The following is a 26364-nucleotide window of genomic DNA, read 5'->3' on the forward strand; positions in this document are numbered from 1 at the left end:
TTTACAGAACTTTTGTTTTAAGTTTTTGCATAGTGTTAGAATATCCAGGTCCATTGCAGTGTTTAAATTAAGTTTTCCTCCTTTTTCCTCCTTTTACACTTAAAGTGGTTGTAAAGTCAGAAGTTTATTTTCATCTTAAAAAGCCTTGTGTGTGCAGCAGCCCCCTTTTATACTTACCTGAGTCCCATCTCTATGCAGCGATGTTGCAGGAGTGTCTTGACTGCCCGAGACTCTCCCTCATTGGTTGAGACGGCAGCGGGCACCATTGGCTCCCGCTGCTGTCGATCAAATTCAGTGAGCGAATGAGAAGAGAGGTGGTGGCCATGGCTCCCTATTTGAACGGACAGAAGGAGATGCGGCTTGACTCTGGTGCCCCTACAGCAAGCTGCTTGCTGTGGGGGCACTTGGCAGGAGTGAGGGCCCGAGAAGAGGAGGATCAGGGCTGCTCTGTGCAAACCCTCTTCACAGAGCAGGCAAGTATAACATGTTTTTGTTATTTCAAAAAAAGCAAAAAAAAGAGACTTTTACAATCAATTTAAACTGGAAAAACTAACCAAACCCTATTTGAAAAGTAAAAACCTCCCTAGTATTCTAAGGCCATGAATGTCTTAGCACTGCTGTAAGCTAAAGCCCTGTTTCATCTGTCAATAGGAATATTCTTATCGATATTTTATTATATTGGTATCGCATTTCTGCTAGTGAATACAAATCTACTGGCATTGCATTCCAGAGAGTGAAACTACAATGTTCATCTACTACAGAATCCTGACTGTCCTAGCCAGACTAGGAATATAGGTGTTTCTTCCTGCAGAGGTCATGAATAGCAGTGAAGATTGGGCAGGACTAAGCATAAAGAAATGTCCATTAATGATGAATTTTGACTTTGCAGATATTTACAGCCTCAGACTTCTTATCACGCCATCTTTTTCTTTATTTATTAGGTTTCGTGTTCTGGCAGTTGGAGATGAGTCCATCCAAGAGAATGCATTAGAAAGTCTTAACAGGTATCGCATTGTAGAAGTAAATGTACTTTTCTTTCCTTAATATATGGAACAACGCCAACTGGAAACTTTGGTTGCTGTGTTTTTTGAGCGATCAGCCATAATTAATGATTTACATAATTTGAAAACTACAGGCATACCCCACTTTTAAGTACACAATGGGACCAGAGCATGTATGTAAAACTAAAATGTACTTAAAGTGAAACAATACCTTTTTTCACTTATAGGGTGTAGAGGGGGGTGTTAGGAGCTGTAGTTAAGGTCTCAGGGGCTGTAGTGAGGGTGTCAGAGGCACACTGGAACAGGGCGGGCTATGCTCTCTGAGCTTCAGCTCCTTCTACTGTGGCTGCAAAATGTCTGTACAGTGCTTGTAAGGCACTTTTTTATACACTCACGGGTATGTCCTTGCGAGTGTATGTAAAGTGAGTGTATTTAAATTGTATGTAAATAAATTAACAAATGCAATTTTAATAAGCAAATGTACAAAGTGTTTTTTTTTTTTTTTTTTTTCCAGAAAGGCATTTAGTTAGTGCAACTTGGTATACAAACAATACTGCATGTTACATTTGGTAATCGTCAGTGTAGAGAGCATCACATAAATGTCATTCAAGAGTCATCATAGTCCAGACATAAGTCAGTGTACATTTAATGCAGAGTCCCCCCCCACCCCAAGCAAAAAATTAAATGTCAGCAGCTATACATACTGTAGCTGCTGACATTTAATATTAGAACACTTACCTGTCCTGGAATCCACTGATGTCTGCACCCCTTTCGGGTGCTGCCATTGCCTGTAAGGGAAACCGGAAGTGAAGCCTTGTGGCTTCACAGCCGGTTCCACGCCGTGCTTTCTGAATGGCCCGGCGGGTGAAGGGGAGTGGGGCTGAACTTCTGAGTGATCTCGCCGTGGTGAGAACTCTCAGAAGTGGGGATGGGTACCTGTCAAAAAACAGATACTTGCTCTTCCCTCCCTCCTGAAAGGTGCCAAACGTGGCACTGGAGTGCATGGGGGAGTTGGCAGATAAGCGGAACTTCTACTTCTGGGTGGAACTAGGCTTTAAGGCATTATAGCTACAAGAAAATTCCTGAGTGATGGTACACAGCATTGTCAATGAGATTTAGAATACATAGGTGAAGATACCGCCAAACAATTCCTGGGGACGAGGTGTTAGAAGTTATTCAAAAGTACCAGATAAAGCAGGCAAAATACAAGGAAAGGGAGGAGAGCTGGTATATCATGCAGGGTTTGCAAGGGAGCAAGCCTGCGGACATTCACAAGCTTCACCACTGCACTAATACCATATGCATCTATCTAGGATGACCACATTTTTATGGATTGTTGCTGCTTCCATAAGTCATTTTATGCAGCATAAAAAGCAAACGACTTGGTGCAACAACTTACCTTTAACCACTTCCATACAGGGCCTATTCTGGCACTCCTCTCCTACATGTAAAAATCAACATTTTATAGAGATGACTGAGGACCATCTGGTCACCGTAAATAGCTATGGTCGTCATTCGGCAGCGGCTGATTCTTTCTCTGGGTCCCCGATGGCATGGGAGAGCCCCGATAAACAGATGGTGGCGGGAGGGGGGTTGTCCCCTCCCGTCACCTGTAAGAACGATCAAGCGGCGGAACTGCCACTATGATGGTTATTATGGTGCACAGAATCACCGGCTGAAAACGAGGGTATCTGAATGATGCCTGTAGCTGCAGGCATCATTCAAATATTCCCACTGAAAGTCAAGGACATTGTATGACGGCCTTGGGCTGGAAGTGGTTAAATCAACAGCAGCAAGGGATCTAGTCTCAGCTGTGAAAGTAAAGAGCTCTATCACTGGCTCCCAGAAAGATCACAGGGAGGAACAAGTCCATACCATGTGAATAAAGGTACCTACAGTGTACCACATTAACCGCTTGCTGACCGCCCACCATAGTTTTACGGCGGCAGGTCTGCTCAGCTGTAATATAACGTGATTTTTCATTGCGGCCACTAGCCCCTGCTTGCCTCTGGTGCCGATGCGAGTTCCAGGCGTGCGTGATCACTGCCGGGCACCCGCGATCGCTCGTTAGAGCGAGAACCGGGATGCTGTGTGTGTAAACACACAGCTCCTGGTTCTTTCAGGGGGAGAAATGACTGATCGTATGTTCATACAATGTATGAACAGCCATCTGTCATTTCCCCTAGTCGGTCCCACCCCCCCTTCAGTTAGAACACAACGAGGAAACATAATTAACCCCTTGATCGCCCCCTAGTGTTAACCCCTTCCCTGCCAGTGAAGTTTTTACAGTAATCCATGAATTTTTATAGCACTGATCTGTATAAAAATACCACTGGTCCCAATATATATATTTTTGGGGGGATATTTATTATAACAAAAAGTAAAAAATATTATTTTTTTTTTTTTCAAAATTGTCGCTCTATTTTTGTTTATAGCACAAAAAAAAAATGCAGAGGTGATCAAATACCACCAAAAGAAAAAGCTTTATTTGTGGGGAAAAAAAGGACACCAATTTTGTTTGGGAGCCACGTCACACGACTGCGCAAATGTCAGTTAAAGCGCGCAGTGTCGAATGGCAAAAAGTGGCCTGGTCATTGACCAGCAAAATGGTCCGGGGCTGAAGTGGTTAAGCACTTAAGGAACTGGAAGTCGGAGACATATTGGCCAGTTGTTGTGGCGTATACTAGGCCCTGTGGAGAAATTTAAGTTGTGTATAATTCTGTCCATAGCCGAAATGATAGAGGTAACATAGTTATCAACACATTCTGTCCAGTCTTCTTCCGTGGCATTGGATAGGTCATCCGTCCATTTTTATAGGTGCTTTCCTATTTGGTAGCATAAGCCAGAGATAGTCTTGGGTATATGGCAGACAATGATTTTCCGATCACCCGAGAGGTGAGCAGTCTCTCCAAATGCCAAAGGCAACAGGAATTTTGCCATTGCTGCGTGCTGTAGCTGTAGAAACCAGAAAAAAAGCAGTTGGGCAGGGAATATTTTGATTTAAATTCGGGAAATTGTACTAATTGTCCCCCCTCTATGATATGTTTCAAGGCGGTGACCCCTCACGCAGTCCACAATTGGGCATCTGGCAGTCTATGAAGATGGGGGAGAGAGGGAATACCCCAGATGAGAGTATGTGTAGTCGACATAGATGGGGTGTGGTACTTCGACCTGACCTGGTGCCAGATTAATAGTGTGGTAGTCATCAATTACATAATCTAAGTATAAGACTGAGGGCCTTGAAGCACTAACCTACTAAGGGTAGTTACTGCAGGATTATCTTTGGGTTGGGAGAACCATCACCTTCCCTGTACTGCAGCCCAATAATAGAATTGAAAACTGCGAAGTGCAAGTCCACCCTGGGGGAGTGGGAGTTAGGGGTGTTTTAGCCAGAAGAGGGACCCTCCCAGCCCCAGTTGGTTCTGCACTCCTGTGACCCATTTTCAGCTGACAGCTGACTGAAGTCCGATGTCAAATGACCTCTCAGAACCGGTGACTGACAAGGGAGAAGTGAGTGATCAGCTGTGTTTGGTTGTTCAGCTCTCAGTGGAAAGGCGGCGGGGGGACAGGTGCAGCATTGGATCGATGCTACAACCACCTCGGTGAGGTTTTTTTGTTTGTTTTTTTGAAACCCCATATTTCTCTTTTAAGGAAAATATTGTTTAGGGATAGGAAGTGGCATGTTCCTGAAAATGTAAAGAAATGTTTAAGGGGCACAAATCTGGCTGCAATGTAAAGAAGTTTGCTGCAGTTTTCTGTAAGAACGACTTCAGTTATAGTAATATCGGCCTTTATTTATTTTCCCTAACTCCTGTTATATATGGTCAGTAAATGGGGCAAACGGTATGCCTTTTGTTTACAAGGCATTACGGGAACACTTCATATTATATAAGAACATGCTAATATGGTGCACAACATAGTTGGCTTAATACATGGTTGAAATACAGTGCCTTGCGAAAGTATTCGGCCCCCTTGAACTTTGCGACCTTTTGCCACATTTCAGGCTTCAAACATAAAGATATTAAACTGTATTTTTTTTTTTTTTTTTGAAGAATCAACAACAAGTGGGACACAATCATGAAGTGGAATGAAATTTATTGGATATTTCAAACTTTTTTAACAAATAAAAAACTGAAAAATTGGGCGTGCAAAATTATTCAGCCCCTTTACTTTCAGTGCAGCAAACTCTCTCCAGAAGTTCAGTGAGGATCTCTGAATGATCCAATGTTGACCTAAATGACTAATGATGATAAATAGAATCCACCTGTGTGTAATCAAGTCTCCGTATTAATGCACCTGCACTGTGATAGTCTCAGAGGTCCGTTTAAAGCGCAGAGAGCATCATGAAGAACAAGGAACACACCAGGCAGGTCGGAGATACTGTTGTGGAGAAGTTTAAAGCCGGATTTGGATACAAAAAGATTTCCCAAGCTTTAAACATCCCAAGGAGCACTGTGCAAGCGATAATATTGAAATGGAAGGAGTATCAGACCACTGCAAATCTACGAAGACCTGGCCGTCCCTCTAAACTTTTAGCTCCTACAAGGAGAATACTGAGCAGAGATGCAGCCAAGAGGCCCATGATCACTCTGGATGAACTGCAGAGATCTACAGCTGAGGTGGGAGACTCTGTCCATAGGACAACAATCAGTCGTATACTGCACAAATCTGGCCTTTATAGAAGAGTGGCAAGAAGAAAGCTATTTCTTAAAGATATCCATAAAAAGTGTCGTTTAAAGTTTGCCACAAGCCACCTGGGAGACACACCAAACATGTGGAAGAAGGTGCTCTGGTCAGATGAAACCAAAATCAAACTTTTTGGCCACAATGCAAAACGTTATGTTTCGCGTAAAAGCAACATGGCTCATCACCCTGAACACACCATCCCCACTGTCAAACATGGTGGTGGCAGCATCATGGTTTGGGCAGGGACAGGGAAGATGGTTAAAATTGATGGGAAGATGGATGGAGCCAAATACAGGACCATTCTGGAAGAAAACCTGATGGAGTCTGCAAAAGACCTGAGACTGGGACGGAGATTTGTCTTCCAACAAGACAATGATCCAAAACATAAAGCAAAATCTACAATGGAATGGTTCACAAATAAACATATCTAGGTGTTGAAATGGCCAAGTCAAAGTCCAGACCTGAATCCAATCGAGAATCTGTGGAAAGAACTGAAAACTGCTGTTCACAAACGCTCTCCATCCAACCTCACTGAGCTTGAGCTGTTTTGCAAGGAGGAATGGGCAAAAATTTCAGTCTCTCGATGTGCAAAACTGATAGAGACATACCCCAAGCGACTTACAGCTGTAATCGCAGCAAAAGGTGGCGCTACAAAGTATTAACTTAAGGAGGCTGAATAATTTTGCACGCCTAATTTTTCAGTTTTTTTATTTGTTAAAGTTTGAAATATCCAATACATTTCGTTCCACTTCATGATTGTGTCCCACTTGTTGTTGATTCTTAAATTTTTTTTTACAGTTTTATATTTTTATGTTTGAAGCCTGAAATGTGGCAAAAGGTCGCAAAGTTCAAGGGGGCCGAATACTTTCGCAAGGCACTGTATACATTTTCTGTTGCCTACCAGGAAGGATTATTTCCCCTGCTGTAGTAAATTGGGGCATGCTTTGCTGGGGTTTTTGCCCCTCCTCTGTGGATCAACTGTGAGTGAAGGATTGGGTATTTGGGATTGTATTTGTTTTTTTTTTTTTGGTCGAACTAGATGGGACGTGTGTTTTTTTAACCTATGTACCGAAGGATTTCAAATTTTGATCATTAATTTTTGTGATGTCCTTCTTTAACATTTAATGGTTTCTGGTTAATATCACTGAACTAAGGTGGTGATGCTGATTTAATGTCTACTTGAGGTGCCTGGAGGTGCGAGGTAACTTAGGGAGCTGAATTGCTTATTTGGGAGTGTAAATCACAAGGCTGGAATTACAGAATTTCAAATCCTTTGGCAGGTAACATAGTAAGGATATACAGTATGTTTTCCAGTTGTGCATTTATCTGCCCAGAGTTTTACTTCATCTGTGAAAGTACCCCTTTGAACATTATCTTTTTTGTATATTTTTATATTTCATAATATTTGACTGATTTTATATTTGTATTTGAATTTTATCGGTTCATAGCTGTTCCTAACCAGTTTGTTTACTTATTCCATATTTAAAACCCTTCTAAAAATGTGCAGCGTTGAAGACATCCAAGTACTGGTGCTGCAGAACCTTATCTTGAGTACACTGGCACTTTCTGATATGCAGATGAAATCATGTCGATCTTTGCAAGTAAGTGAAATGTTATTACAGAACAAAATTGTTGTAGTTAACTTGAGTTGTGAGTTTCAAAAGATGTCAGGATTTTATTGGTGTGTAACACTTTAAAAAAAAAAAAAAAAGTATGAATTCCTTTTGTGGACAGTCACATTAGCAAATATCTAGCTTATGGGGGGAAATGAGCTGCTGGTGGGCATCTTATTTCTTTAAGTGGTCCTTTTTATGCACATTTTTTTAAATACATTTCTAATGTGTCACAATATACAGCGAGAGGGATGAGCTTGGGGTTCAACCAAACCTAGTGTTCAAATTCAATTATTTTTTAGGCATTTAACTAATGTTTTACAAGTTTTGCACAAGTGTTTTTGCATGTGTTTCAAGCTTCAGGCATTTGTTTCTGGGCTGAGATTCTGTATGTTGAGCATAGCTGCTCTGTCTTAGGCCCCGTTCACACCTAGGCGTATATACGCCTGTAGTGTGAATGCCGCTGCCGCCCCGACACGCCAGAGGTCATGCTTTAGCAATGCCCTCTATGGAGATGGTTCACATCTCCACGCCTGCCGCCTGAAAAAAGGTCCCGGACCTTTTTTTCAGGCGTCTTTCGGCGATCGGCTAGGAGATGTGAACCATCTCCATAGAGGGGGTCACAGGCTGCATTCACAATCGCGGCGTTTTGTCGGTGCGAATCGCGGTACAAAATGCCGCTATTTGCCGCCGCAATTCGTGGGACAAAACGCAGTGATTCAGTACGCTATAGTGTGAATGCAGCCTTGGTTCTTGATTATTTCCAAGTGCATTATGGGATACAGGAAACTTCACTGCTTCTCCCCCAGTGCCCAGCTAACACTTTATAAATGCTTTGTTAACACGCCATAAATGCTATAGGTATGGTGTGTTATTTAAAGGAGAAGTCCAGACTGAGCTTTTTAGGCTTGTTTTCTCCTCTGGGTCACAGGAGTGCAATTCGTTTTGCACTCCTGTGACCCGTTTTGAGCGGGGAGTGGTCTGAAGTCGGCTCTCTACTGACGTCACTGAAATCAGTCGAGGCAGCGTGTCATCTCGACTTCAGAAGTCTGGATCTGCCAGCTGCCCTGACCTGATGGCCTTCCTAGCGAGCCGCTGAGACGGTCGCTCACCGCCCCTCCACAGCTTTGCGCTCCAGTGAGTGTGGAGGAGTGGAGAGGAGAGCTGCTGATTGACATCCAACAGCTTTCCTCTCGGGGATCTGTGAGAACAGAGCCATCGGTGCTATTTGGTGGCTCGGTTCTCAGTGCAAAGACACCTGGGGACAGCTGCAGCATCTGTCTGATGCTGCATCCACCTAGTTAAGTATGAAACAAAAAAAAAACATAATTCTCTTTAAGCTGATGAGCGTACATGTCTCATAAAAGTGACATGTTGCTTAATTTTTAACACAACACTATATAGCGCTACTGCTCCTGTGTGTACTGCACTGTGTGGTGCCCATTGTAATATTCATGACAGACGGTTATGAGGCTTTATAAACGGTACTTAAATGCTGCTTAAACACAGGCTATTAGAGCACATGTGAATGAGCTGTAAGTGTTATGCATATACAAAATATACCTGCACATCGCATAAAAAATATATCTGGTGCTAGGTCCACTTTTAGATCTTGAACACAAATGTTTAAGTTTTGGGCACTGAAAACAATTTTAAAAAAATAACCAAGTTTCTGTAGCACTTAAAGGAGCACTAAAGTCTAAAATAAAACATGTGAGCAGACTGGCTCTTTATTTTAGAAGAGACATGCAATGTCCCTTCTGCAATAAAATAACCCTACCTGCTTGCTCACAGTTGTCTGTACAATGAGCTGCGCATGCACAGCTCAGTTTACAACCCGACATAGTGTCTGTATGCGAGAATGACTGCACCCATGTTCGTGCGCCTGGGAGTGACATCCAGCACTGGGTGATCAGGATGGCGGAAGACTGGCAGCTGTAAAAAGTCGGGAAGAAGATGACGGCGAGGGACTTTGTGGGCGTCGGACCACTGAAGCATAGGCAAGTACAGGCAGTCTCCCCGGATTACAAACAAGATTTCTTTATCGTACATCACGGGACACAGAGCGGCATATTTATTACTATATGGGTTATATGGAGTACCTTCAGGTGATGGACACTGGCAATCTCAAACAGGAAATGCCCCTCCCTATATAACCCCCTCCCATAGTCAGTTTTTACGCCAGTGTCTTAGGTGTTGGTCATGGTTTAGCTTGCCTCCGCATCCTTGGGATTAGGTGAGCTAACCGGTTCTGTCCAAAGGCCTCAGCGCTAAAGTGGTCAGTAACCGGACCCCAAACCCTTGGGGTATAGCCCATAATGCTTCTCTTTTTAGAGAGCTGGACCCTGGGCCCAGAACTTAGAAATCTTTGGGGGCCTAATGTTTCTGTTGCCAGAGTGCTATATGGGCCCAGGACAGTGGATCCTTCATAGGAACCCAGGGCCTGAAGGTCTAGACAGCCCCACGGAGATGGGGGAAGATTGGGCCTCTTGCTTGGCAAAGTCCTGCGGCATGGAGCAGGTAAGTGAGGGGAAACTTGCGGAACTTGGTTCTTAGCAGGTTTTTCTGGGGGGTCACAGGGGATATGCCTAAAGTTATGCGCTGCATCTGGCAAAGTAAGTCACATATCTTAATGATAGGATGGCTTTATCTGTTATTTCCCCATAAGAGGTGACCTCCCTAGTAGTATTGAAGCTTTGAGTGGCTGTGTGTGTGTGTGTGTTAAGAGAGCTGTGCTTACCTGCAAGCCTCCAGGCGATGCTGCATGGGTTTCTTCCTCCTAGCCTGGATGACAGGCAAACGCTGGCCTCCTCGTGGGCTCCCAAAAGCCACCCCCCCCCCCCCGTCGGCGGCGCGTCCCCGTTTTATGAGCGCAATTTCGCGCCGTTAGCTGAGGGGGGAAGGGCGGGTCAGTTGGTTTAAGGAAGGGGCGGCCCTTCCTTTCGTTCCATCAGCTCAGTTTATGCTGGAACTGAGGAGGAAGAGACCAGAGCGGCAGCACGGGGCGCCAAGGACACACAGTGGCCAAAAAAGATATTACAGTCTTCATAAGACTGTCTAGCCTAGAAATAGGCTGTCCTTTTCTATCTCAGCAGTTTTTTGGCAATACTACTAAGGGGGACAGAATGTTTTTTCTTTCTTGGGTTTAAAAAAAAAAAAAGAAAAAGAGAAAATCCATCAAAGGGAGAGAAGGCATTTTTTCCCCCAAACAGGTTTTTGGACAATAATTGTTATAGTTCCAAACACCGACAAGTTAGCGGGCGTACCTCGGTATTGTACCATGGCATCAGGGTCAGAGGGTACAAGAGGTGGGGATTCCCCCAGAGAGTCTGAGGTCTCGGAAAAAATTATGCCGCTGCTTTCCCGAGAGGGAGCCTTGGGGCCATCGGGATCTGGGGCTGGAGCTGGCTCGGGTCAGTCCAACCCTAGGATGGTCACGGACGAGGTATTGTCCACCTCATTAAAGGAGATGGAAAAAAGAATGGAAAAGATGATAACCATGGCTCTGCGGGGCAAGAAACGGAATAGATCTCCGTCGCCCGAGCATGGACCCTCTGAGGAGGAGGTCCTTTCCGCAGGAGAATTGGAAAACCTCTTGGACAAGGACCAAGCAGGTTCGGGGATCGAGGATTCGGATACAGAGGAGTCTGGGACAGTCTCCCAAAAGGAGAGCTGTTGGGTTCAAGCCTTAACGGACTTGGTCCATAGTGCTTTCAACTTGCCAACACCAGATCTCCAGGTATCGACTGTTTCAGCTTTGGGCTCACTAAGGGCGCCTCAAAACAACGCAGTTTTTCCGATCCATCCTCTGCTAGAGGAAGTTTTGTTCCAAGATTGGATCAAACCAGACAGAGTCTTTTTACCACCTAAAAGATTCTCTGCCTTGTATCCTATGGAAGATAAATTTTCCAAGAGATGGGCAACCCCTTCGGTGGACGCAGCCATCTCATGTGTTAACAAGTCTTTAACATGCCCTGTAGAAAACATACAGGTGTTCAAGGATCCGGTTGATAAACGCTTGGAAGCACTACTTAAAAACTCCTTCACTACTGCAGGGGCAGTAGTGCAGCCAGCTGTGGCTGCGATTGGGGTTTCACAAGCATTATCGGATCAAGCTAAGCAGATGCTTAAACTTATTCCTGCCCAGCAGGCAGAAGAATTTTCGGATGTCCCTAGGGCCATACGCTTTACGGTAGATGCGATTAAGGATTCTATCCAGCAAGCGTCTCGTTTATCGTTATCCCTTATCCATATGAGAAGACTCTTATGGTTAAAGAGCTGGGAGGCAGAGCCCCCATGCAAGAAGTTCCTGGTAGGGTTTCCCTTCCATGGAGGACGACTCTTCGGAGAAGACCTGGATAAATACATTCAGACTATTTCAAGCGGCAAAAGTACTCTTTTGCCAACCAAGAAGAAGTTTCAGGGGCCTGCGTTTAAACGACAGCACTCCCCTGGGCAGGGGCCCTCTAATGCGAAACAGTATCGACGGCCTCCTGCAAGATCAAACTTTAACTTCAATAGCAGATCGCAGGGCCAGGCTGCTAGAGGCAAGAGGCAGTGGTTTCGCAAACCAGCAAAGCCAGCCCCCAAGCCGACCTTATGAAGGGGCACCCCCACCCACGAAGGTGGGGGGGAAGGCTGCGTCTCTTTTCAGAGATTTGGGAAGCCAGCATTCCCGACAAGTGGGTACGGTCTTCCGTGGCCACGGGCTACAAATTAGACTTCCTAAGGTTTCCTCCTCCTCATTTCCAGGAGTCAAGGATTCCAAACGATCCGGAGAAGGGAGCCGCATTAATGACGGCATTAAATCACCTACTCTCCCAGGAAGTAATAATAGAGGTACCAGTCCTAGAGCAAGGGCTGGGTTTCTACTCCAACTTATTCATCGTCCCAAAGTCCAATGGAGATGTCAGGCCAATTTTGGACCTAAAGATGGTAAATGCATACCTAAAGGTCCGCTCATTTCGGATGGAATCCGTGCGGTCAGCAGCTGCCACACTCCAGAAGGACGACTTCATGGCTTCCATAGACATAAAGGATGCCTACCTTCATGTTCCAATTTATCAGCCACATCAAAGATATCTACGCTTTATGGTGGCTTTGCGTCACTTCCAGTTCGTGGCGCTTCCCTTTGGGTTGGCTACGGCCCCCCGGGTGTTCACGAAGGTCCTAGCCCCAATCCTAGCCAAGCTAAGGATCCAAGGGGTCACGATCCTAGCATACCTGGACGACCTCCTAGTCATAGATCACTCGTCTCCTGGCTTGGAACGAGCAGTGGCCCTCACTGTCCATTACCTCGAGAGGTTCGGCTGGGTCCTAAATCGAGAAAAGTCAACATTCCAGCCCACAAGGCAGTTGGAATATCTCGGCATGAGGTTAGACACAGAACAACAAAGAGTGTTTCTACCTCTGAGGAAAGTCAAAGCCATCAAGGAATTAATCCTACTGGTTCTAAGCAAAAAGGAACCAACTATTCGCCTATGTATGCGGTTACTAGGCAAGATGGTGGCCACATTCGAGGCGGTACCGTACGCCCAGAGCCACACTCGCATCCTGCAGGCAGCCATCCTGTCAGCATGGAGCAGGAGGCCACAGGCCTTGGATATCCCTTTGCCGCTCTCATCAAGAGTCCGACAAAGTCTGTGTTGGTGGTTAGACCCTCAGAATCTAGTGAAGGGGAAGTCTTTCAGCCCAGTGGCTTGGAAGATAGTAACCACAGACGCCAGCCTGACGGGCTGGGGAGCAATTTTGGATGGTTGCACTCGCCAGGGTACTTGGGCAAAGCCAGAGAGGCAGTTGCCCATCAACATCTTGGAGCTCAGAGCTGCTCGACTAGCCCTCAGGGCTTGGACGTCCAAATTGCAGGGGTTCCCGGTGAGAATTCAATCGGACAATGCCACGGCCGTGGCATACATAAATCACCAAGGGGGAACCAAGAGTCAAGCCGCTCAGAGAGAGGTGAGCTTGATTCTCCTATGGGCAGAGGCTCATGTGCCCTGCATATCGGCAATATTCATTCCAGGAGTGGACAACTTTCAGGCGGACTTCTTAAGTCGCCAGACTCTGTTGCCGGGGGAATGGTCTCTACATCCACAAATCTTTCAAGCACTCTGCCAAAGATGGGGAGTGCCGGACGTGGATGTCATGGCATCGAGACTCAACAAGAAGCTAGACAGGTTCATATCCCGCTCAAGGGATCCGATGGCCTGCGGAACCGATGCGCTGGTTTGCCCTTGGCATCAGTTCAAACTTCTTTATGCTTTTCCCCCGCTCCAGTTACTACCCCGCCTGCTACGCAGGATCAGGGTGGAGCACATACCAGTCATCCTGGTAGCTCCAGCATGGCCCAGAAGGGCATGGTATTCACTAATCCTGAAGATGGTAGTGGGAGACCCTTGGACTCTTCCTCTACGGCCAGACCTGCTATCGCAAGGTCCGATCCTCCACCCTGCCTTACGGCATCTAAATTTGACGGCCTGGAAGCTGAATCCCTGATTCTCAGGGGTAGAGGTCTGTCTCAGAAAGTAATCTCTACCCTAATCAGAGCCAGGAAACCGGTCTCTAGGGTGATTTATTGCAGGATCTGGAAGGCCTATGTAGGCTGGTGTGAGTCCAAGCGATGGCTTTCTCGCAAGTTTACCATCGATAGAGTATTAAGTTTTCTCCAGCTAGGAGTGGATAAAGGACTGGCATTAAGCACAATCAAAGGACAGATTTCAGCTTTGTCAGTGTGGTTTCAGCGGCCGCTGGCCACCCACTCGCTGGTTAAGACCTTCCTTCAAGGGGTCTTACGTATTAATCCTCCAGTTAAATCCCCACTTTGCCCGTGGGATTTAAATCTTGTTCTGTCAAGTTTACATAAACAACCTTTTGAGCCGTTGGCTGAAATTCCTTTGGTTTTACTGACAAGGAAGTTAGTATTTTTGGTTGCCATAGTTTCCGCCAGAAGAGTATCGGAACTGGCAGCCTTATCCTGTAAGGAACCATATCTTATTTTTCACAAGGACAAGGTCGTTCTCCGCCCTCATCCTTCCTTCCTACCAAAGGTTATATCCAATTTTCATCTAAACCAGGATTTGGTATTACCATCCTTCTTTCCTAAACCTACTTCCAGAAAGGAAGGGTTGCTGCATACCTTGGATATTGTCAGGGCCATGAAGGCCTATCTTAAAGCTACAGAGAAGATCCGGAAAACAGATGTGTTGTTCATTTTACTGGATGGGCCCAAGAAGGGACAGGCAGCTGCAAAATCCACCATCTCAAGGTGGATTAAACAGTTAATCACTCAGGCCTACGGCTTGAAGGGGTTGCCTCCTCCGTTATCATTAAAGGCTCATTCTACTAGGGCCATGGGCGCCTCCTGGGCAGCACACCACCAGATCTCTATGGCTCAAGTTTGCAAGGCGGCAACCTGGTCTTCTGTCCACACGTTTACAAAATTCTACCAGTTGGACGTAAGAAGGAATACTGATACAGCCTTTGGGCAGGCAGTGCTGCAGGCTGCAGTTTGAGACCCTCGGATTCCGGGGGCTCCCTTTTGAGTTAAATTTAAAATTTAAAATTATTTTTCTCAACTAAGTTGGATTTATTATGATTTGAGTATATCTCTAAATTAAATCCTTTTGTCTTGGAGATGTTCTCCCTCCCCTCATTGTAAGCATTGCTTTGGGACATCCCATATAGTAATGAATATGCCGCTCTGTGTCCCGTGATGTACGATAAAGAAAAAGAGATTTTTAATACAGCTTACCTGTAAAATCTTTTTCTTGGAGTACATCACGGGACACAGAGCTCCCACCCCTCTTTTGGGGACCATTTTGGGAGGCATACTGCTTGCTACAAAACTGAGGTACTCCTCCTATGGGAGGGGGTTATATAGGGAGGGGCATTTCCTGTTTGAGATTGCCAGTGTCCATCACCTGAAGGTACTCCATATAACCCATATAGTAATGAATATGCCGCTCTGTGTCCCGTGATGTACTCCAAGAAAAAGATTTTACAGGTAAGCTGTATTAAAAATCTCTTTTTTGTAGGTTTGTTCTTAAGTTGAATTTGTATGTAAGTTGGAACAAGTACATTTTTTAAGTGTAGCCCCTGCCCAAAAATGTTTTTGAAGTTTTGGATAGCATAGGGAAGGGTTAAAGTGTGATTTGTAAAGGTACAGTTTTTTTCAAAAACAAAAATAACAAACGTGTGTATACTTACCTGCCGCAAACCTTTTTGGGTCCCCTGCCAGCGCTCTTACCCCTCCCGTCCTGTCCAGTGCCCCCATAGGGGCACTTGTGCATGCTCGCACCTCGGCCCCGCTGTTGCGTTTGACACAGACCACGGGACTTGGCCCCGCACCCTCGTCACTGGCTTTGATTGATAGAAACTGGGAGCCGATGGCCCCAGCAAGACCCGGAAGTGAGGAGAGAGAAGAGCTGCAGATGTGCACGGCGCTGGATCGTGTGAGGGCTTGGGTAAGTAAAAGGAGGGGTGAGGGGGATGCTGACACCTTAATTTTTTTTAGCTTAATGCAAGGAATGCATTAAGGTAAAAAAAAGGGTTTAGGCTTTACAACCACTTTAACACCTCTGTAACAGTTTGTTTTGCTGTCCGTGTTCCTGTTCAGAAGATTTCACCTCACTTTCTCTCCCTGTGACAATTGGATTTTGAAAATTTACAGGACTGAATTTCCCTTCCTAGGGGTAGATTTCTTCTCAATTCCTTTTGTCTTCCGGATGTATGTAACTAATCATTTAGCAGTTGATACTGGGACTTTCTGGGACCATAACTGACACTTTTGCTGGACAGAGTAGCCTGTTGGGCTCTGCCATACACATTACAATCTGACAATTCAATCTCTGTACAGTGAACCTAAGATTTACTAAAACTACATAAAATGAGGATCTGTCTAATCTATACAGTCAATCTATATTTATTAAGGCAATCCTTTGTATTTTTTTTTTAATTTTTTTTTAACAGAAGGAATATTTATTGATATAATCAAACGATTACAGGCTTATACATTTCAGATGATACAGATCAGGGCAACAAGACATTCAACAGTGATTCCAGTAATATAAAGAACCATATACCCAAACAAAACTTCCAAGTATCCTGTCTAAAGGGTAGGCGAGAGGTGAAAGGGAAGGGAGGGAGATTGCATAAATCACTCATTGCAATGTAATTATAAGCACACCATACAGTACACTATACATCAAGAGTAACCTCACAAAAATAAGAGAATCTTCCCAGAACCCAGAAACCACCGTCTCCTGATCTAAAGGCTTAGGAGGGGGGGGGGAGAAAGGGCCCAAAGCCATCCCAGGGGGGAAGGGGGCAAACAGAAATCAGACCACACTAAACCGTCAGCCGTCTAGCCGCCACCCAAGCTGCCCAGATTTTTTTCAAGCTTCTTAGGGCAGTTGCGCCCCATGTATATCAGCTTATACAAGGGCAAAGTGTCATTCACCAGCTTTCGCCAGGTGGACAACCCAGGCGGCTCAGCAGCTTTCCACTGCAGCAGGATTGCCTTTCTAGCATAAAAAACAGTGTAAAAGATAATCTCCCTGCCTCCACTCACAAAAAGTTGTTTATGTGAGATACCCAGCAATAGGACCAGGGGGTCCAACCCAACAGCCACGCCACCAATTGCGTCCATATCAGGCACCACCTTCTGCCAAAAGTCCTGAATTTGTGGGCATAGTCAGACCATGTGTATAAAATTCCCAACGTCTAGTTTGCATTTGGGACATTTATCCTCAGAGGTGCGGTATATCACTGCCAGCCACTGAGGTGTGTAGTAGGCCCTATGAATGAATTTTAACTGGATAAAATGCTCCCTTGCTGAGATCATGAGAGGGATGCACTGCTGCAATCCCTCTGACCAGTCCTCCAACGTAAGGGTCGGCAGATAACGTTGCCAGGTCGAAAAGGCTTGCGACGCCCCAGGCCCCGCTGCACACGTATATCTGAAATATATAGAGGAAAGCGTCCTATCCATCAAACGCGAGGTGAGGAGCCACTCTACCGAGTGGGGCTCCACCCTTATAGGATCTGGGAACTGCGCTCGGACCGCATGCCGGAGTTAAGTTGAAGGAATCTGAAGAACATCCAGGGGGGTAACCCAAATTTACTCTTCAACACACCAAAAGAGAGCAACCGTCCCTCCGGCATGATGTCTCGCAACGTTTTAATTTCATAACGTGCCCACAGCTGTGGGTCCGGCACAGTTCTCAGATGGGGCAGAGATGGATTACCCCACAGGGGAACGTGGGGAGACAACGTTCCTGGCTCAGCCAGAAGCCTCGAAACCTGTCCCCACACCACCACTGTGGTCTTTATTAGCGTGGTAGTCTGAGCATTGGCTCTAACTCCTCGAAAAAACAGATTACTTAATTTGGCAAAGGACCCCAGAATAGCCGCTTAAAGAGTGATCACCGGATTAGTATGATCCTGCGTAAATCACCACCTCACACACACTAAGACTGCTGCCCAATAGTATTTCCTGAAGTTTGGGAGGCAGGCCTTTGTATTAAAGTGGATGTAAACCCTTGCATGTACCCAGTCAAATTAACACCCTCCGATGATCCAGAGATTAAAAAAATCTCCCTACATAAGTTTTACATGCATATCTGCTGTCTTTCCCTTTCTATATTCTTTAGAATTCTTACATCGGGTTAGAATTTTCACTTTCTCGTTGAGCTGTAGGAGTATTCTTTGCTTACACTGGGAGAGCTGATTGGAGGCACCCCCCTCCACATTGGCAGAGACTTACAGAGCTGTGCTGTGACAAGCTCCCTGCTAATCTATTTATAGGAACCTCCCTCACACATTTTTCAGCTGCTTTTATCCCCGGACTCTGAGTACATGCTGATAAGAGGAACGAAACAGCAGAAAGACATGGGACTTTGTGCTTTGGAGAGAGTTAAGAAAACACTACAGATATATGTGCCCAGGTCAAATTTCATGAATCGGGTTTACCTCCAATTTAAGGTAGATCTAAAGGAGATTGTACAATTAAGTTTTAACATATATGGTGAGCTTTAAAGTATCTTAACAGTAGCATTTTCTATGCTCAGATCCTGCCAGAGACTGAACAACAGTGGAGACTAATAAATATATAGGGTTGGTTTGGTCAGATGTTAAAAACAATTTAAATGAAGACAAATTTTATCACAATTTGGCTGTTTCTCCTGATATACAGGAGCCTTCTTTTCATTCTGTTAATGAAGCGATAGCCGCTATATCATTTATGAACGCTATGCCTATTTTTTATTATTTTATTATTTATAGTATACATTAATATGTTGTAAAACGTTTTAAAAACGGATGACCTTTCTGGTCCGACTTACTAGAAGTATACATGCTGTTTAAATAGTTTTCCTGCTTACAGGGCAAGGGGCAGATAAAAACTATTCAGCCTGTTGAACTGCCAACCAAAGGGGTTGATCTTAGGAAGGGTAAAATATGCTGACCTGTGCTGCAGGGTTTGTGTTTGGTGAGGAGAACATTTCAGGAGGGGCACATACATTGTTGTCTTAAGGCAGTAGTAACGCATGTAAGGTTTTGGAGGATGAGGAATTGCCTCTTAGTTCAGAGACAAGCAGTGGCAACAGGGTTTTTTTTTTTGGGGGGGGGGCGGAAAACACCCCCCCCCTTTTGGGGTGGTCGTAGATTGGCACTAGCACAAACCCCCCACTACCACCCGCTGTCTGCAGGTCGGTCCTTACCCCAGGCTCTGGTGTCCTCCAGCGTGAGGCTGGCAGGTGTTTCTATGCCGCTGGGACATGTGGTGAGGTCTGGGGGTGTTGCGAGAGCCGCAGTCGGGTCCTTATGGAGTGCGCTGGGCAGCCAGCTGATTCAGAGTGTGGCTATTTTCCAGCGTGGTCGCCCTAGTCCGGTGTCCTTAAGCGTAGCGGGCTCGGGGAAAGCAGCTCTGGTGTCCTCTCCTGGAGCAGCTTCCACCGTGCATCTCCTATCTGCCCCTCCTGATGCAAGGCATCCAATAGGATTGCCTTACATTTTGGCCAACGGAAAACGGGCTTCAGACGCACTCTCTGATTGGAGGGGAGGAAATTTAGTGTGGAAAGTAGTCAATATTTATTGGCTAGTGTCACCCAACTGGGTGGGCTTCTGGCGCAATGCTCTTCGCCCCAAGCCCACCCTATTTTTGAAGCCTATTGGAGCGCCTGGCTCTAATCAGGTGCTTCAAACCCCCCCCCCCCCCCCCATTGGAATCCATAGACCGGAGCCCTGATATGTAGATCAGGGAAGCGGACGCATGGATGGGGGGGGCGACGTCCGTGTGCCCTCTATACACATGCCGCCACTGGAGACCAGTGTAATATTTAGAGACAATTTGGTTTTTATTTGCATCAGAGAGAGAGTTCAGTGCTGTTCTGGTCAAAACTTGGAAACTGTCTAGTTTGCTTTCTGTCCTAATTTAGGAGTTGCTTTCTGCTGCTGCTGCCAATTTATTGTCATTCTACAGAGCTTTTTTTCTCAGAAAATAGGTGCAGGAACCCAACCACGACCCCGGTCAGATTTCACAAATAGTAGGAGGGTCTTAAAGGGTGCAGAGTTCAAGGGGTTACACACAAAGTGCAGAGCTGTCACTTGTAAACACAAAAACCAGACTTCTGTGTTTACAAGTGATTGTGGTGAGCAGGCACCAAAGGGTCTGAGCCAGAGGTGGTGGAACTGAGTTCCCCCTGAAAAAAAGCCCTGGTCATTAATTTTTTTATAATATATACTTAGAACAACCTGTATTAAAATTGTTAAGTATGCTGAGGGCTGCCTTTTACATTCTGTATGTGATTTTATTTTGTACTTTTGATATTTTTGTAGACATATCGTATGTATAGACAGTATCATGATGACATTCTTGTGAAGGCTTTCTTGGAATTCCAAAAGAAAAGATTGGTAAATCGACGTCGAGTAAACCACCTGTTAGGGCCGAAGAAGAACCGTGCTCTACCATTTTTGCCAATGTCTTTTCAGCTATCGCAGACTTACTACAGGTAAAGTGGCCACACCCCATATATACATACATACATACAGTGAAGAAAATAAGTATTTGAACACCCTGCTATTTTGCAAGTTCTCCCACTTGGAAATCATGGAGGGGTCTGAAATTGTCATCGTAGGTGCATGTCCACTGTGAGAGACATAATCAAATTTTTTTTTCCAGAAATCACAATTTATGATTTTTTAACTATTTATTTGTATGATACAGCTGCAAATAAGTATTTGAACACCTGTCTATCGGCTAGAATTCTGACCCTCAAAGACCTGTTAGTCTGCCTTTAAAATGTCCACCTCCACTCCATTTATTATCCTAAATTAGATGCACCTGTTTGAGGTCATTAGCTGCATAAAGACACCTGTCCACCCCATACAATCAGTAAGAATCGAACTACTAACATGGCCAAGACCAAAGAGCTGTCCAAAGACACTAGAGACAAAATTGTACACCTCCACAAGGCTGGAAAGGGCTACAGGGAAATTGCCAAGCAGCTTTGTGAAAAAAGGTCCACTGTTGGAGCAATCATTAGAAAATGGAAGAAGCTAAACATGACTGTCAATCTCCCTCGGACTGGGGCTCCATGCAAAATCTCACCTCGTGGGGTCTCAATGATCCTAAGAAAGGTGAGAAATCAGCCCAGGACTACACGGGAGGAGCTGGTCAATGACCTGAAAAGAGCTGGGACCACCGTTTCCAAGGTTACTGTTGGTAATACACTAAGACGTCATGGTTTGAAATCATGCATGGCACGGAAGGTTCCCCTGCTTAAACCAGCACATGTCAAGGCCCGTCTTAAGTTTGCCAATGACCATTTGGATGATCCAGAGGAGTCATGTGGTCAGATGAGACCAAAATAGAACTTTTTGGTCATAATTCCACTAACCGTGTTTGGAGGAAGAAGAATGATGAGTACCATCCCAAGAACACCACCCCTACTGTGAAGCATGGGGGTGGTAGCATCATGCTTTGGGGGTGGGGAGAACTAGGTGAAACTCCTGCGCTGTGTTGGATAATTGGGAAAGGGAGGGAGGTGATGGGGGGCCAGGGAGTGAAAGTGGACAGCAGCAAACAAAGAAAAATCTGTCCAATGCAGACAGTGAAAAATGTTTAAAAAGGTGTATATGTCTGCGCTGTGAGTTAAACTAGTGTTATAAAGTGAGCGAGGGGGGGGAGGGAAAGGGTGGGGTATTGTGGACCTGGGAAGTGAAAAACTATACAGACAAAAAATGGAAGGGACCTTAGTGGCAGTCTATAGGTGCAGTCCTGACTGGACTGTGTTAAAAGTCCATAGTGAAATTACTTCAGTGAGAAACCAAATGAAAAAAATGTATATAAAAATGAAGATAAAAAATAGGATCCCCTGATGAAGTCACGTGATGTGGCGAACACGCGTCGGGACACCAGAGCACCAATCAGGAGCAGCACCAGACGGACGGCAGACGAGCGCGGCGCTCGTGGATTTGCGATCGTTTCATCACTGCTCCATGTGAGTTTTTACCGTACTTTTGTGTTTCCATATACTTTTTTTGTACCATTCACGCGATGTGCCCCCCCTCTCTCACTTCTCCCTACCCCGGTTTCTTCCATCTTACCACGAGCAATCGGCTTGGAGGACACTGAGGGATTAAAGCTGAGACGGAGAGAAGTCACATTTTTTGTCTGTATAGTTTTTCACTTCCCAGGTCCACAATACCCCACCCTTTCCCTCCCCCCCCTCCTTCCCCTCCCCCCCTCCTTCCCCTCGCTCACTTTATAACACTAGTTTAACTCACAGCGCAGATATATACACCTTTTATGCTTTGGGGGTGTTTTTCTGCACATGGGACAGGGCGACTGCACTGTATTAAGGAGAGGATGACCGGGGCCATGTATTGCAAGATTTTGGGCAACAACCTCCTTCCCTCAGTTAGAGCTTTGAAGATGGGTCGAGGCTGGGTCTTCCAACATGACAATGACCCGAAGCACACAGCCAGGATAGCCAAGGAGTGGCTCTGTAAGAAGCATATCAAGGTTCTGGCGTGGCCTAGCCAGTCTCCAGACCTAAACCCAATAGAGAATCTTTGGAGGGAGCTCAAACTCTGTGTTTCTCAGCGACAGCCCAGAAACCTGACTGATCTAGAGAAGATCTGTGTGGAGGAGTGGGCCAAAATCCCTCCTCCAGTGTGTGCAAAGCTGGTGAAAAACTACAAGAAACGTTTGACCTCTGTAATTGCAAACAAAGGCTAATGTACCAAATATTAACATGGTTTTTCTCAGGTGTTCAAATACTTATTTGCAGCTGTATCATACAAATAAATAGTTTAAAAAAATCATACATTGTGATTTCTGGATTTTTTTTTTGATTATGTTTCTCACAGTGGACATGCACCTACGATAACAATTTCAGACCCCTCCATTATTTCCAAGTGGGAGAACTTGCAAAATAGCAGGGTGTTCAAATACTTATTTTCATCACTGTACATACATACATAATACTGATTCATTTGGGCATTATTTGATTTACATGACTTTTGTTTCTGTAGGCTTTTTATCTGGCGATTTCCATCAACAATATGTACAGAATCATTTGAGTTTTTGGAAAAGCTGAGGACATATGGAAAAACTGATGAACCTGATATGTTTTCATTTGGGGATCAGACTAATGAAAATTCTACAGACATGTTGTTATATCCTCCGGATGGGCAAGGTGGCCAGTGTGCAACCATTCTCTCCCTCCTGATGCTGGGATTTATGTCCGTGAATGTGAAAATTCCAGACCAAATTGTAGTTGTTGACAGTACCCTGGTTGATAATGAAGTTATAAAGAGGTGAGTGATTTCAGGCTTAAAACAGCAAAAAAATTAAATAAGTGTGTGTACACACACACACTATTTGCACATATACTGTATATACAGAATATAAATATAAATTACACAACCCCAATATATATATATATATATATATATATATATATATATATATATATATAATTACAAAAACCCATATTTTATTCATAATCGAAAACATATCAAATGTTTACCATGAGAAAATTGACTATTTTAAGAAAAAAAATAAGGTACTGTATATACTCTAGTATAAGCCGACTCGAATATAAGCCGAGGCACCTCATTTTACCACAAAAAAACTGGGGAAACTTCTTGACTTGAGTATAAGCCTAGGGTGTCCATCTGCATGCCTCACTGTGCCCATGCCTCACTGTGCCCATGACTAGACTGACGTTTAACACGGGAGTCTGTTGAAGGGGTGCCCGGCTTTGAAAAATCAGTGCTCCCCAGCCGTAGGTCCCCCAGACAACAAATTTTGCACACTTGTAGAGGAGAAATGGGGCTATACTTGTGCCAAGTTCTGGGTCCAGAGAACGTACGACCGGCCGATACTGGGTCCCCAAAATCACTGGAGAAATTACCGTTTAACATGGGAGTCTATGGAAGGGGTGCCCACATTTGAAAAATCTGTGCTCCCCAGGTGTAGGTCCTCTGGACAACAAAGTTTGCACACCCGTAGAGGAATAGTGGGGCTTCATGTGTGCCAAGTTTGGTACCAGATCCCCAAAGTCCAGGAGATCAGGTGCAAAAAGGTGACTCGAGTATATGCTGAGGGGAGCATTTCCAGCACAAAAAAATGTGCTGAAAAACTCGGCTTATACTCGAGTATATACGGTAATTTTGAAACTGATGACAGCAACATGTCTCAAAGTCAGGACATGGCAACAAAAAAGCTGACAAAGTACAGCCCCAATTCCACCAGTTGAGACAGGCCACGTTTTCCATGGTCCAGTAGCCTCTCCTAACAATATGTACATTTCTGGGAACCGAGGGGACCAGTTGCTTGAGTTTTGGGAGAGGAATGTTGTCCCATTCTTGCCTGAATGATAATGCCTTTTCAGATGTGCAATTTGTCCATTCCATACACACTAATACCCCCCCGATATCATCAGCACGCAAATGAGCACTGATAACAAGACGGGTCGGTCTCCTCTTGAGTGCAGAGGACACAGCGCCCATGGCAGTGTTTCTGAATCGCTCCAATATAGCTTCTTTGCATGATAGAACTTTACCTTGCATGTTTCTATGGCATGGTGAACTGTGTTCAGACACTGATTTGGGGAAGTATTTCTGAGCCCATGCAGGCATGTCCATCACAGAATCATGCCTGTTTTTAATGCAGTCTGGACAGCACAGAGCCAATGGCTTTCACTGCTGTGTCTGAGCCAGTGAGGAGGGAGAGAGCTGCTTCTCTTGTGCACATCGCTAGATAAAGATTGGGCTGAGGTAAGAATAAGGGGGAGGCTGGGGGGTAGCTACATCCATTTACCTTAATGCAGTGAATGCATCCTTTACAACCACTTTAATAATTAGAAGAGAAATAAATGCACATATAATATACACAATTAGGATGCAGAGGTGTGCATAGAACCCTTTAGTTCTATAACGTTTAAGCATTAAGTATCTTAATATATTCAACTTGAACCACAGTTTTACTCCACACTGTATCCTAATTTTATTACTTATTAATTGAAGCTGAACTTTAACATTTTTCGCTCTATGTCTTTAGTTATATAACTTCTCTGTAATTATGTCCCACATCGTGCATGCTGAAAATCTTCTTCCTGGCACTGAACTGCCATTGCTTTTGGTAAATAATAGCTTTGAGTCTGTGGGCTAAACTGCTGTTTGACGGGGACCTGCCCCTCCTTCCCATGCCCCTTTTTCCCATGCCCTCTTTCCTTCCAGATCTGTGCAGTAATCTAGCATAAGACAACTCCTACACTTTGCCTCTGTGCAGGAACTTCTTGTAACAAAGACCAGTCATAGCTACTCTCTCTGCTTGTGCAGGGTGACTGGTCTTGTAGCCACCCCCTCCATTATATTTCTGCAGGCTAGCCTTTAGTTGGAGAACCTGCTGGGTCCCATCCACAGCTCTGCTCTCAACACAGGCTGTGTACAAGAAAGTGATGATGTCACCAACACATTTACAAGGCAGTATCTAGCTTTGCAAATGCATTTGGTGCACCCAACCTGGATTCCTGTCTGTTCAGGGATATATTTAAATATGTTTTTGTGCCTGAAGTTCCACTTCTATCAGTAAATGCTGAGAAAGGTGTGTGTGTGTGAGAGCTATTTCTGAAACTATGCATATTTAGGTTTACCTGGATTTGGGGACCATCATCTCATGTTTCACCTGCAGCACTAGTTGCCTATAAAATTAAGTATAGTATTGTGCCACTGCAAATAATATGTCTTAGGTGTAGGCCTCTGTTTTAAGGTTTACAATCCTATATTTCTCCTTCCCCTGTACTTTCTGTCACCATTATTTTTGGTCTGACCTGCAGCTTTGGAAGAGATGGTCTTGATGATGAGGATTTTGATGACGAAGAAGTGGATGAAAATGTGTCACATAAACGGAAAATAGAAGTCAAAGCTCGTCAGGCATCTCATACCAACTATCTGTTAATGAGGGGTTACTGTGCTCCAGGGATTGTCAGTACAAGGAATTTAAACCCAAATGATAATGTTGTTGTTAACTCTTGCCAAGTACATGTGAAACTAAGGAATGCGCCTCTGAGTGGACGGTTGAAAGATTGGGGTAAGTTTGCCTCTGAGACTAACTAATCTGTGATATGATTACTGGTGGAGGCCTGTTTAAATTTGTCCATGCCATAAAAAAGAAATGTAAGAGGTTATGTGTAATCTGCTGGGACCAGGTATGTGAGCTAAGCTAGCCATACAAAGATTTGTCTCATTCAGTCCGCTAACCGGCATGGATGAAGGAATCTCCCCTGCAGGTATTGTATTCAGCATCTGGCTGCACCCATGGCTGGCTACTCAATAGCTGAACCATGTCTGCATCTGATTGGATGGAGTCATTGTTTGGCTGACAATTCTCCAAATCTGGTGGTGTCTCGTATGGCAAGCTTTACACACCGGGAAGACAACACTGTTTAAAACATAATTTTATCATTAAATGTACAAAATATAACATATAAAGCAAACCAGTAACCAAACATTGTAACGTGTGCAAGTTAAGCAATAAATAACTACAACGTACAAGC

General features: G+C 44.7%; 1 protein-coding gene across 2 annotated transcripts in view; it reads left to right on the plus strand.

Moving 5' to 3' along the window:
• GTF3C1 (general transcription factor IIIC subunit 1) overlaps window positions 1–26364 on the plus strand; it is a 307903-nt gene that overhangs the window by 229185 nt on the left and 52354 nt on the right. For both annotated transcript variants that reach the window (XM_040356997.1, XM_040356999.1), the window contains 5 exons: window positions 942–1004; window positions 7195–7288; window positions 20135–20307; window positions 22835–23119; window positions 25645–25898. In XM_040356997.1, the coding sequence (XP_040212931.1) occupies window positions 942–1004; window positions 7195–7288; window positions 20135–20307; window positions 22835–23119; window positions 25645–25898 (869 nt within the window). The remainder of the gene's footprint in view (window positions 1–941; window positions 1005–7194; window positions 7289–20134; window positions 20308–22834; window positions 23120–25644; window positions 25899–26364) is intronic.

The sequence above is a fragment of the Rana temporaria genome, chromosome 6 (assembly GCF_905171775.1).
Source record: "Rana temporaria chromosome 6, aRanTem1.1, whole genome shotgun sequence".
Lineage (NCBI taxonomy): Eukaryota > Metazoa > Chordata > Amphibia > Anura > Ranidae > Rana > Rana temporaria.